The sequence below is a fragment of the Callorhinus ursinus genome, unplaced genomic scaffold (genome assembly GCF_003265705.2).
Source record: "Callorhinus ursinus isolate GAN/ISIS: 27379988/994484 unplaced genomic scaffold, GSC_fseal_2.0 scaffold12, whole genome shotgun sequence".
Classification (NCBI taxonomy): domain Eukaryota; kingdom Metazoa; phylum Chordata; class Mammalia; order Carnivora; family Otariidae; genus Callorhinus; species Callorhinus ursinus.
Window position 1 is genome coordinate 22,648,877 of NW_027397074.1, and position 13,217 is coordinate 22,662,093.

General features: G+C 44.1%; 1 protein-coding gene across 1 annotated transcript in view; it reads right to left on the reverse strand.

Moving 5' to 3' along the window:
* Window positions 1-3,118, reverse strand: part of LOC112825302 (serum paraoxonase/lactonase 3) — a 29,219-nt gene extending 26,101 nt beyond the window's left edge. Inside the window, exons 1-2 of the mRNA XM_025873372.2 lie at window positions 2,916-3,118; window positions 1,316-1,386 (exon numbers count right to left, since the gene is read on the reverse strand). Coding sequence (XP_025729157.2) covers window positions 1,316-1,386; window positions 2,916-3,118 — 274 coding nt within the window. The remainder of the gene's footprint in view (window positions 1-1,315; window positions 1,387-2,915) is intronic.
* Window positions 3,119-13,217: the final 10,099 nt, after the last annotated feature.

Genomic DNA, 13,217 nt, shown 5'->3' on the forward strand with positions numbered 1-13,217 from the left:
TCTTTCTTTCTTTCTTTCTCTCTCTTTCTTTTTCTTTTTTTTTCTTTCTTTTCTTTTTTTAGAAATCAAGAGAGAAAAACAAAGATAGAAAACCAAAATCAAAAAGACTTATTCTGTCCCTCTCTCTCTCTCTATATATATATATATGTATATATAGTCAAAATATATCATATATAAAGAAATATATGTACCAAGAAAAAGAAAATACAAACTCATATCACAATAAACTATGCTGTCATCCCGACACATACTGATAAATAAGTCACAGTCCTTGACCCTAGGGAGTTTCCTATCTGCTAGTGAGAGAGAGAACACTGCTAGCCATAAAATAAAGTGTGTGGTAGATGTCCTAAGTGAATCAGAGTTTCAGAGCACTGGGGAGTTCAGAGGCAGGAGAGGACTTTGCAGCTGATTTCAGGAAGCAAAGAGGAAGGAATCAGTGCAGGGGATTTCATGAGCAACCATGAAAAAGTGAAAAAGCACATTCTATGAACAGTGAACAGAATCTGCCTGGAACTGCTTTTCTAGTAGCAGTATGGGGGGAAAGGGGGGGCTTGGAGTCCAGATAAGCAGATACGGCAGTAACAGTAATGGGGTGAGCTCGGCCCTGTGCAGGGCCACAGAAGAGGTTGATACCAACACGTCTCATGTTCTAATGAGGGACGAGGGGAAAACATATGGCTCCTAAATATGGAACTGAGTCCCTTTGAGAATGGGGTTGCCACACATAGGAGAAGTCTAGAAGAAGAGCTGGTTGTGGGTGAGGGTATGAGGGAGAAAAGGACAGAAATGGAAAGTGGTTTCAGTCTGGAAAAGAAGGCCTGCAGTTTGAGACGTTAGGGAGTCAGCTATGGAGTTTTGAGTAATTTTATTTAAGACATCTGAGTAGGCTGTGAGGCTCCTCAGGGTAAAGGCTAGGTCATATTTTTTTTGGTACTTGCAGATAAATTTAGAAGGAAATGATATTTGAAGCCAGGAACACCATGAAGGAGAAGGAAGAAGAGAGGAAAGAAGATAGGCACTGGAAGAAGGCAGACAGTGGAGGGAAATGGCGCAGCAGGGCCAGGAGGGGCATTCGGTAAGGGAGATGACGTCCTTCCGAAGATGGGGAGACATCAGTAAGGAAAAAAAGACTGGGGGAAAAGCCACAGATTTTGACATTCAGGAGGGCCCCTGGAGACCTGGGATGAGGTAACGTCAAAAAATGGGGCAGAGACCCCCGGCAAGAGGCTCTAAGGAGTAGCAGGGAATTAATGTAGTTGGCAGCCTCAGTTGGGTGGATGGTGAGCAAGAAATTGCACTGTCACAGACATACCAAGTCCCTCAATGAGGCGGCAGTACCGGGGTTCTACTGGCTCCACTTTCCGAGATGCATTAGTTCTTTGTCTGTAGAAGAAAAGAACACTGGAGGACGATGCACAACACCCAAAATCAATGTCTAGACATCGTCTTGAATCACCTTCTTGTTCATTAACTTTGTCACTCATCATTTACGGATGATATAACAAGTAAGTACATACCTCCTTTTCTTTATACTTATTTACATAATGTGGACATTATGTATGTCATGCACCTATATCAGCTCATCTCACCCAATTATTGTTGAAAGCCTAACATGCCATTATACATGGACAGCACGTTGCTGCCCGATAAATGATACCATAGAATAAGTAACTGAACAGTATTATTACTTGAAATGTACAGACTAGTATTATGTAATTTGCTAAAGTATTATTTATTATAAATCTGCACTTTGGCTCCCTTTGGTCCCCTATAGTCTTGTCTTTTGACCCCCCACCAAAATGCTTTCCCCAAATTCAAGTGTCTCCTAATAGCTAAACCCTGTAGCTTTTGCTTTAATTTCATTATTTAAAAAAATTTTATGCTGACTTCTTTGGCAAAGTGTATAAAAGTCATCAAACTGACCACAATATAAACAATTGGCCAAATTATTTTTCAATATAGTGTTTCTGTTTTCACAGTGAACCATTCTTCTAAATACCAGGGATAATTTTAAATTTTTATTAGATTGTATGCAGGAAGAGTCTACACTTAGACTTATCTTACTGTCACTTCTGTAAAAATACACCTTGGATTTACCTTGCAATTATGATTTTTTATGATTCTCTCACTTGGATGCGCTGGGAACAAATGTAACAATAAACATTCTCAAGCTGAACTACAAAGTGTTCACAAAAGGCATCAGGCTTCCCAACAGATTCTAATGTGAACTTCTGAGATCAGCTTCTGCTTGGAGAAATAAATAAAAGCAACTTAAAGACAAGTGAGGGCAAGCAGAAGCTTTAGATCCATTCGGAAATGCATATCACACCTAATGTTTCTTTCTAGCCCAGTATATTGACTTCTCCTGAGATATTTCTGCCTATCAACGCTAGATCTGCCACTTCAAAAGGTCCTAATACTTGAAAAACGCCACTGGTCACCACCTGCAACTTTCAGCTCATTTCCCTGCTGTCTGGCTAGCTCTTTTAATCTAGGATGAGCTCTGTACCCCAGTACTCATCAATGTTGCACTGGCCTTGGGCAATGTCTGAGTGGTCTGTAAAAATCCAGCTGGTAGCCTGGTCCCTCCAGGTCCTGCACTTCCAACGGAGTTCAATTTTTTTTTTTTTTTTTTCAGGAGCAGAATGCCGAGGGCAACCTGGAAAAGGGGGTGGGGTGGGGAACACGACTTTCAGAAAATAAATGGGGGGCATTTCTACCACCTTAGGAAAGGCAAACAGCTCACTTTTCCACATCAGTGATTCTCAAGGGATAGCTTGCCGGGTGGAACTGAGGAGTGAGGTTGCAAAAATGCTCTTTCCTACCTGCTAGGAAGGTGGCACGGGGCAGACATTGAAACTTGGAAGAGGAGAGAAAGAACCAAGGATGCCCGCATCAAGATGCCAACTCACCTAAGTGCCACTAACCTCTGCCCGATTAGGGCCAGGGCGGCCCCAAGCAGGGTCAGAACCATCAGCTTCCCCATGGTTTCCGGTGCCCGGGCGCTCTGTGGCGACGAGACGGCGCCTAGGACTCCCGAGGGCGTGGCGGCCAGGCTCCCGGCCGCGCCCCCTGGCTGGCGCCCGCCCCGCCCGCCCCCTGGGTTCAAGGCCATTTACACGCACCAGGTCCAAGGAACCCTTTACTCGCGGACTCCTTCTGTTCAAGGCTCCACGTACGGAGAGAGCGCCCGGGGTACGGCAGCTTTGGCAAGAACACACCCTTCCGTCGGTGGGACGATAGAGGAAGTTTGCTGCTAAAAGCTGCGAAATTTTACCTCAGCTCCTCCAATGAACAGAAGGGGAAACCGAAGGGTCAGGGGGCCGCGGGGAGCTGAGTTCGGAGCCGAAACGTCGCCTTTCTGGAAGGCAAGACGAAAGACGAGACAGAGCTTTGATCCTGAGATACTGGGCGGAGCGATACTGGAGGATAAACGCAGCAGAGAGCTTTAACTCACCCTCCTCCAAGATTTGGGGCGCAGGGCCTTATTTCCTGGCCCTTCTGCCCTGTCTCAGAATGCTGAATATGGTGGGTGCCCGGTTCCGTTTGTTGGCTGGGTGGGTTTGTAAATGTCCATGGGAACATCAGGGGAAGTGAAGGAAAAGAAGTAGCTAGGTAACAAGAGGATGAGCAAAGTGGAGGGAAGGAAAAATGGTTTCTTAGGGAAGTTAGCCTTTCAAAAGACTCCTTGATTCTTCTTTCTTCTGGATCTTCAGTTCCTGCCACGCAAAGAATGAATTTTCCCCTCTCATAGTGAAGATTAGGTTGAGGGAAAAGGGGAAGACTTTAGGAGTTAACACCCAGCAACATAGCATCTTCTAGCATGATCTGTTTTTATTTACCAAGAGAAAGAAATAATGGTTCTTTTGAGTTCAACTGAGTAAATACTGTTGAAAGAACAGGATTTACCAGACCTGGAGATATTAAGACAAGAAAAATTGGTCCCTGACTTATGGGACCATAATTACAGTATGAATACATAATTATGGCATGAATAGCAATGCCTACCACTTACACAGCACCTACCATGTGCCTTGCATTGTGCTTAGTACTTTGCCTATGTTAACTCTTAATTCTCAGGACCACCTCTGAGGAAGTTAACATTATCCCCGTTTTATAGGTGAGAGGAACGAGGCACAGAGTGGCTGTGTCACTTGCCCTAGGTCACACAGCTGGTGAGTGGCAGGTCCTGTGCCCTTCACCATGCTGCTTCTGTGAAGGCTGGGCAAGAAGGAAATCTGTACTAAAGGAGAACTGTAGGGGCGCCTGTGTGGCTCAGTCATTAAGCATCTGCCTGCCTTAGGCTCAGGTCATGATCCTGGGAACCTGGGATCGAGCCCTGCATCGGGCTCCCTGCTCTGCTGGAAGCCTGCTTCTCCCTCTCCCCTCCCCCTACTTGTGTTCAAATAAATAAATAAATAATCTTAAAAAAAAAAAAGGAGGACTGTAACATCTATAGTTGTATTGATAATTATTTTTAAGATGACTAATTTTAAGAGTTCAAGCAGAAGAAGAATTGAATGCTGTTTTCAGAAGGCTTCCGGAGGAGAGAGATGAAGAAAGGAATGTACCCAAAGCTGAAGGGTCCATAGGTGTGGTACAGGCATGCATGCAGGGTTTGGGGCTCAAGCTGCCTGGGTTTGGATCCAGCTAGCCTTAGGTGCCCGACTAACTCGTTTATGCTTCAGATTCCTCTTTGGTAAAAGAATAACTGCCTCATAGGTGGCTTAAAATCAAATGTCATGATGAGTGCAAAGTGCTCAACGCTACACTTTGGTATATTGTGAGGAGTCAATAAGCATTGACCATCAATTAAATCTGAACCTCCATGTGAGTACGTCGGCTCAGACCCCCATCCCACTGATTATGGAGTCTTCCAGTGCCAGGCATAGAACTGTGTACTTAATAGATGCTCTATAAAATTGATTAGATGGATGGGTGCAAAATGTGGACTTGGCAGAAAGAAAAATTGGGAACGTAGAAAGACACAGGGTACATGATGAAATAGTAATAATTGTCTTATGTGCTAGGCATTTTTGCATATTTTCTCATATTCTGTCTTCCCATCCTCACTTTACAAATAAGTGAGGCCTAGAGAGGTTGAGTAATAACTTGCTTACATAACCAAGAAGTGTCAGGGACTCCATTTGGACTCAGATCAAGTGACTCTCAAGTACATGTTCCTCATCAGTGCGTTCGCTGCCTCCCAGCATAGCATGAAGACAGGGATAAGGGGAGAGGCAGATTCTTGGGCAATTTATTGCAGGTGATGTGTCATCTATAATCTGGTTTAAAATTCTTCACTTTAGGCGGAGGTAGGGGTGTGTGTGTATGTGTGCGCATGCGTGTGCATGTGTGTACATAGTTTAAACCTTAGAGGTGATTAGTTGTCGTTTGAAAACAATAATTAGTAATTCAAATCCCCAGCCCTGTTAGTAGCATTAAAAGATTCCCAACTTTGGAGACCACTGTATCAAGTGTCACCATTTAAATCTGCACCTGGAGAGTTCACTCATTAGATCGAGATATTAGAGATAATTATTCATGGAGAAGCCAGTTGGCAAGACATATTGTATAAGCAGCTCCTGCTCAGTGTCGAGTAAGAATGAGAACAGGATTCTCCCACCAGTGGAGTGGGTTTTTGGCTTAGTCCATTCGGGGAGCTATAATACAAAAAGCATGAGCTAAGTGGCTTATAAACAACAGACATTTATTTCTCATAGTTCTGGAGCCTGGGAAGTCCAAGATCAAGTTGCTGGCAGATTCCCTGTCAGGTAAGAGCTCACTTCCCAGACTGCGGTCTTTTTGCTGTTTCCTAACATGGCTGAGGGGGCAAGGGAGTTCTGTGGGGCTTCTTCTGTAAGGGCACCAGGTCCATTCATGAGGGCTGCACCCTCATAACCTAATCACCTCTCAAAGGCCCCACTTTCTAATACCATCTCCTTTGGGGTTAGGCTTTCAACATAGGAAGTTTGGGGAGATGCAAATGTTCAGACCACAGCACTGACTCTAGAACACTATTGTGTGCTGTATCCACCCTATTGACAAGGAAGATTCTGCTTTTCGATCTGAGGTGAACTGAATCCTCCTTTCAAAACTTTGTCTCAGATGGTACCTTTTCGTCACATGTTTGTTGAAATACAGAGCTTGCTGAAATACAGACAGAGCTGGATCTTCATTCAGTTTCCAGAACAGCAGATCCTAGGATGATTTTCATGCCTCCTTGCTAATAGGCATTTGTGTGTGACAGATTTGGGTTTAAGCCTCATGTTCACTGGATCATATACATGGCAGTAAGTGGGATTGACTGCATGACCAGGAGAAGTAGGAATTCATCAGGCAGAAGAAGGGTTGGTGAGGCCCATAGAAAGGTGGCATGGTATCTACAGAGTCCTTGGGAATTAGAACCAGAATGAAGTAAATCCAGTAAGGACAGTGCAGGTGTTCCCAAACCGGGTGATAAGAATCACTTGGAAGACTTGCTAAAACACAGACTGTCAAACTTTAGCCCCAGAGTATGTGATTTGTTAGATTTGGGGTAGGTCTTGCGAGTTTGCCTTTCTAACAAGTTTGCATGGGATGTTGTTGCTACTGGTCCAGGAAGCACACTTTGAGGACCCCTAGGCTAGAGCATAAAAGACTGTGAGGAGGATGGTGAGAATTGAATCCAGAGCGGTTGGCAGGGCCTTGTAGGCCAAGTGAGGGAAGTCGAATTATATCCTAGGGGTTCGTGGGAAACCACTGGAGTGACATGACCCAGTAGATGTTTTAGAAACATCACTCTGCAGTAAGAATGGATTAAGGAGGGGTAGGAGCTCGCCTCTCCTGGAGGTGGGCAGAATAGTTGGTGGCATTGGGGGACTAATTGGAGAAGCAATGGGGATTAATGAGTCCCTAATGTCCTTAGAACTGTATGGCTTGAGAAATATTTGGGAAGGGGGGCTGATAGTATTGGCAACTGGTTGAATGGGAACAGAGGGATGGTGAGGAAGAGGGACAAATTATGGAAGGTGTCTAGGTGTGAAGAATCCAGTGGAGTTACCCATTCATGGATCCAGGGACCAGAGGGCAAGAGCAATAGATAGAAAAGCAGGGAGTCCATTGAAAGCTCTGATTTCAATTAGGATGTTAGAGGAAAAATCTTTGTCTTTTCTTCCAAGTGGAGCGACAAAAAGTCACGTTTATCCTAATCATCACTTTCAGGCTCTGAACTGAGTCCGTACAATAAATTTGTTGTTTGTTTATTGTTAAAATAAGTTTGTTTATTGTTACATTAGCTCTCTCTGAAGAGACATCTGAGTAATGTCCCCTGCAGCTCAATACCCCAAGTGATGGGATAGCTGGGTTCCATGATTTTGGAGCTTGAAAATTGTGTCCTGCTTTCTGCTCTAATGAGAAACATTTTCTTGTGCTTCCGAACCCTATCAAGAATTGCATAACTGATGATTTACAGTTAGGAACTGGAAAAATAATTCCATCCTTTACACATGAAGAACTCCTAGGAAGTTGTGTTTGCACACAATTACTTATTGCGGCACTGTTTGTAATAGCAAGTACCTGGACTGGTTAAATAAACTAGGATATCCTAGGCAGCTATAAAATAGAATAGTGAAGATCTCTTTGTAATGATATGAAAACATGTCCAAAAATTATCCTTAGGTAAAGGGAACATGTGGAACTCTGTGTAGTCTGCTACCTTCTATGACATAAAGGGGGAAAAGAAGATATATTTGTATCAGCTTGCATTTATATAAAAATACTGGAAAGAGGGGTGCCTGGCTGGCTCAGTTGGAGAAGTGTGTGACTCTTGATCTCGGGGTTGTGAGTTCGAGGCCCATGTTGGGTGTAGAGATTATTTAAAAATAAAATCTTTAAAAAAGTTGAAAAGATACACACAAGAAACTAACAAACTGGTTTCCTGTAAATAGGGCAAATGGGACAGGAAGAGACTTATCAACGTGTACCTTACTAACAGTTTGATCTTTGAGACATGTAAGAAGAAATGCCTATGAAAACAGTGACTCATATGCATAAATTCACACACACGATGTGGAGATGCTGCTGCGATTGCTTCACATATCAGTGTGAACATTTGTTTCAAAGACAAACAGACCACATGTTAACACTATGCTGTGACAAAATTCCAGATGTGTTCGCATCCACTCACTTGACCCTGTGCTCTGGATCGGTGTGTGATGGGGCCGTGGGAGATGGAGGTGAGCGAAGGAACAGTTCTTGTCATTCACACTGAGTCATACTGGGTGAGCACTTACAACTACTTATTTGGCACTGAAGACCCATTGTGAACAAGATACCCTTGCCTATAAGGAGCTTACGTGTGGGGTGAGAGGGAGATATATTTTTAGGAGGGAAGGGAAGGAAGACAGAAAAGAAGGAGATGAGGAAGGGAAAAAAAGATAAAGTAAACAAATTGTTTCAGATTCTTTTATGGAGTGGTCAGTCAATTGTAGCCACAAGAGAAGACAGAGAGGCTCCGGAAGAAACAATGTATTGTATTTACAGGTCTTAGAGTCAGGAGGCAGGGCACACCATGCAGAGCCCCCTGGGAAAGACACCAGGGTGCTCAGGAGGCAGAGGACAGGAGGGGAAAGTTTAGGTTCCTGCCATATTGGGGTTTCCACAGGAAAGGCAAATCAGGGCAGGATGAACAGTTGAGGTTTGGCCACTATGAATAATTTCGGTGGGCTCTGGGCTATAGGGGTGGTCTCTAGTTGCCCGGCACCTGGCCCTGGGAGGATTACAGCAGAGGAATATGGTCTCCTGGAGTGTACAGACTAGACAGAGGGGTATGGCTCTGGACTGGTTAGTTTGCCTGTCAGAGACATGCTCCAGGCTCAGCCCTTTGCTATCTCTAAGAATTGGAAAGGCTACTCTCAAGAGGTGACATTAAAACTGAGCAGGAGGAGGGGCGCCTGGGTGGCTCAGTGGGTTAAGCATCTGACTCTTGATCTCAGCTCAGGTCTCGATCTCAGGGTTGTGGGTTCAGGCCCCACATTGCGCTCCACGCTGGGTGTGGAGCCTACTTAACAAAACAAAACAAAACTGAGCAGGAGGAGGAGGAGCAGTCCCGGTGAAGGAAAGAGTTTGCTCAGTGTATGCCAGGACACATGCAACATCCGTGTGGCTTTGGCAGTACCAGGGAGAAGAGTGGTGCCAGATGAAGTTGGAAAGGGAAGCAGAGCCCAGATCACATAACACTTTGCAGGCCTTCTCAAAGAGACTGTATGAGCACAAAGGTTGTAAGTGGGACATGACCTGATCTGAGTACTTCGCTACCGAGTAGGAAATGGCTTACAGCGAGCAAATCCTGGAAGAGAGGAGCCCATGGGGAAATCCCTTGGCAAAGACAAAATCAAGATGACTGCAAAGTTCAAGCGGGCAATGTTAATTTTGGAGCAATCAGCACTCAGGTGGTATGTCAACCACTGGAATGAATGAGAGAGAGAGGAAAGAGTTAAGAGCACCCAGTTCTGGACCTGACAGACCATTACACTTCTATTTCGAACAAAGTGCAGGAACCAGCAGAGGCTGTTAAAAAAGAAACAGACCCCAAATTGAGTCATTTGTGGTAAGCTCACATGACCAAACCGAGACTTCATACCTAACCTAACTGCCTCTCCCAGGAATGTAATCTTAACCCAAAATCCGTCTGGAATTAACCAGTCAGCACTCATGAGGTCTTCTGCCTGCTAGATAACTGCCATCCCCCAAAGAAAGGTGACCTTGCCTGAAAAGTCATCTATTTGCTAGGATAACTTCCTTGTTCCACTGCGTTCTTCCTATAAAAGTCTTTCAGTTTGTATAGCTCATCAGATCTCCTTTCTGTTTGCCAGATGGGATGCTGCCCACTTCACGATTCATTGAATAAAGCCAGTAAGATCTTTAAAATTTACTCAGTTGGATTTTGTTTTTTAACAAGGCAAAAAAAATATTATTAGATCATTTAACTAAATTCCTACAGAACGAGTATTATCCTGACTTTAGAGATAGAAGTTAAGACAGACATCTGTGACAAGGAATGAAGAGTATCTCCGTGATCTGATAGCAAATGATTTCCAAAAACAAAGAGAGACAATGCAGAAGAGTGCATATGGGAGACCAGAGCAGAGAATATTTTTAATAGAGTGCTGACTACCAATATCAGTGCTAGAAATGATAGAAAAATCACCACTAGGCAACTCTGATATAATAATCATCCAGGAAGGAATCATTAATGGATGCTGCAACTGAACAGAGGAAACTTTTTAGGGAACAGAATATTCACATGGACTTACAAATGGAGGGAAAAAATAACCTCGTGGACCTGGTGGTCACCACCTGCATCAGTTATTCATATTCAGCCTCACAAACAGTGGAACAACCTGCCCACACATTCTGATGCAATGCGATTACTTGCTAATTATTAACAAGTAACAATATTAACATTATTTGTTAAATATTCTTGTCAAAATTGCTTAACCTGAATCTAATTGAGCCTTGAGTAATTTCACAGGAAACTTCATAGGAAATATAAATGATACTGACTGAATTAAGCTAAAGACTCTAGGGAGAGGGGCGGAGCAAGATGGCGGAGGAGCAGGAGACCTAGATTTCGTCTGGTCTCAGGAATTCAGCTGAATAGGGATCAAACCATTCTGAACACCTACGAACTCAACAGGAGATCGAACAGGAGAGTAGCAACAACTCTCTGAACAGAGAAGCGACCACTTACTGGAAGGTAGGACGTGCGGAGAAGTGAATCCGAGGCGATATTCGGGAGGATAGACGGCGGGGGAGGGGGGCCTCCACCGGCCGCTTCTGGCAAGTGCTAGAGCCGCGGAGCACAAAATCGGACCTTTTAGAAGTTGGCTCCACTGAGGGACGTCGCTGCAGTGGCTAAGCGGGGGGTGGAATCCTCCCGGGACAGTGTGGTCTCAGGACCCTTGGGGTCACAGAGAGACCGGGGGTGCCTGAGTGCGGCAGAGCTCCCAGGTATCGGAGCGGGGAAGCCGGCTGCAGAGACGGAGCAGAGTCGCGGGCTCTCAGCTCGGGGTTGCCATAAACTGTGATCTGCGGCCCAGTCGGGGCACGGCTCCCCCAGCAGGGACCCAACAAGCAGCAGATCCGGGGAGACTCCCCTTCCTTCCCGGGGAGGAGCAGTGCGGGAACGCACTGCAGGGATCTGCTGGGTTTGGAGACTCCGTGCGGGGTCGGGTGCCAGAGATAGCAACGCTCGGTCACAGGCCGGGTGAGCACGGAGAGCGGCCGGAGACCGGGGACACGGGAGTGACTGCTTTTCTCTGGGGACACACTGAGGAGCGGGGCACCGAGTTCTCAGCTCCTCTGGGTGGAGATTGGGAGGCCACCATTTCTGCCCTGGTCCTCCAAAGCTGTACCAAGAGCTTGCAGGGAACAAAAGCTCCTGAGAACTAACCGGAGCAGCTTCCTTAGCCCGGACCAACAAGGGCGGGGCAATTCCGCCTCCGGCAAAGACATTTGGAAACCACAGCAACAGGCCCCTCCCCCAGAAGATCAGCACAAACAGCCAGCAAGCCAAGACCAAGTTGATCGATCAAGGAGAATGGGAGAACTCCAGCGCTAGGGGAATACTGCACATAGAATTCATGGCTTTTTTTTTTTTTACCATAATCCATTATTTCATCAAAGTTAATTTTTGTTGACTGTTTTTTTTTATTTTTCTTTTTCCCTTTTTCAACCAACATCTTATCAATCCCTTTTAAAAAAAAAAAAACATTTTTTATTTTTCATTTTTAGAGTCATATTTTATCCCTTCATAGTAGTTACCCTTATTTTTGGCATATATATAAGTTGTTCTCTCTTTAAAATTTTGGGGTACAGTTTCTTCTAACAGATCAAAATATACCCTAAATCACTAGTGTATGGCTTTGTTCTAGTCTCCTGCCTGATCACATTCTCTCCCTTTTTCCTTTTTTTTTCTTTTTCTTAAATCTTCTTTCTTTTTTCAAACAACTTATCTTACCAAGTCCTTTTATAAAATCTTTTATAATTTTCATCTTTACAGTCATCTTCCATCCCTTCATTGTATCAACCCTTATTTTGTACATATATGTCTTTCTTCCTTTAAAATTTTAGGAGGCACTTTTTTCTAACAGACCAAAATACGCCCAAAATCTAGTGTGTGGCACTGATCTATGCACTAGCCTGATCATATTTGATCACATTCTGCTTTTTTTGTATTGTTCTGTTTTTGTTTTTATTGTTTTTTTTTTTCCTTTTTTTTTTCCTCTTTCTTTTTTCTTTCTTTCCCTTTCTTTTCCCCTGGTTTCAGGTCTTTTCTGATTTGTATACAGTACATTTGCTGGGGACGTTGTAAACCTGTTAGCATTTTGTTCTCTCATTCATCTATTCTCCTCTGGACAAAATGACAAGATGAAAGAAATCACCTCAGCAAAAAGAACAAGAGGTAGTACCGTCAGCCAGGGACCTACTCAATACGGACATTAGTACGATGTCGGACCTAGAGTTCAGAATCATGACTTTAAAGATACTAGCTGGGCTTGAAAAAAGCATGGAAGTTATTAGAGAAACCCTTTCTGGAGAAATAAAAGAACTAAAATCTAACCAAATCGAAATCAAAAAGGCTATTGATGAGGTGCAATCCAAAATGGGGGCACTAACTGCTAGGATAAATGAGGCAGAAGAGAGAATCAGCGATATAGAAGACCAAATGATGGAAAATAAAGAGGCTGAGAAAAAGAGAGAGAAACAATTACAGTATCACGAGGGCAGAATTCGAGAGATAAGTGATACGATAAGACGAAACAACATTAGAATAATTGGGATCCCAGAAGAAGAAGAGAGAGAGAGAGGGGCAGAAGGTATATTGGAGCAAATTATAGCAGAGAACTTCCCTAATGTGAGGAAGGAAACAGGCATTAAAATCCAGGAGGCACAGAGAACCCCTCTCAAAATCAATAATAATAGGTCAACACCCCGACATCTAATAGTCAAACTTACGAGTCTCAGAGACAAAGAGAAAATCCTGAAAGCAGCTCGGGAGAAGAGATATGTAACCTACAACGGTAGAAACATTAGATTGGCAACAGACCTATCCACAGAGACCTGGCAGGCCAGAAAGGACTGGCAAGATATCTTCAGAGCACTAAACGAGAAAAATATGCAGCCAAGAATACTATATCCAGCTAGGCTATCATTGAAAATAGGAGAGATAA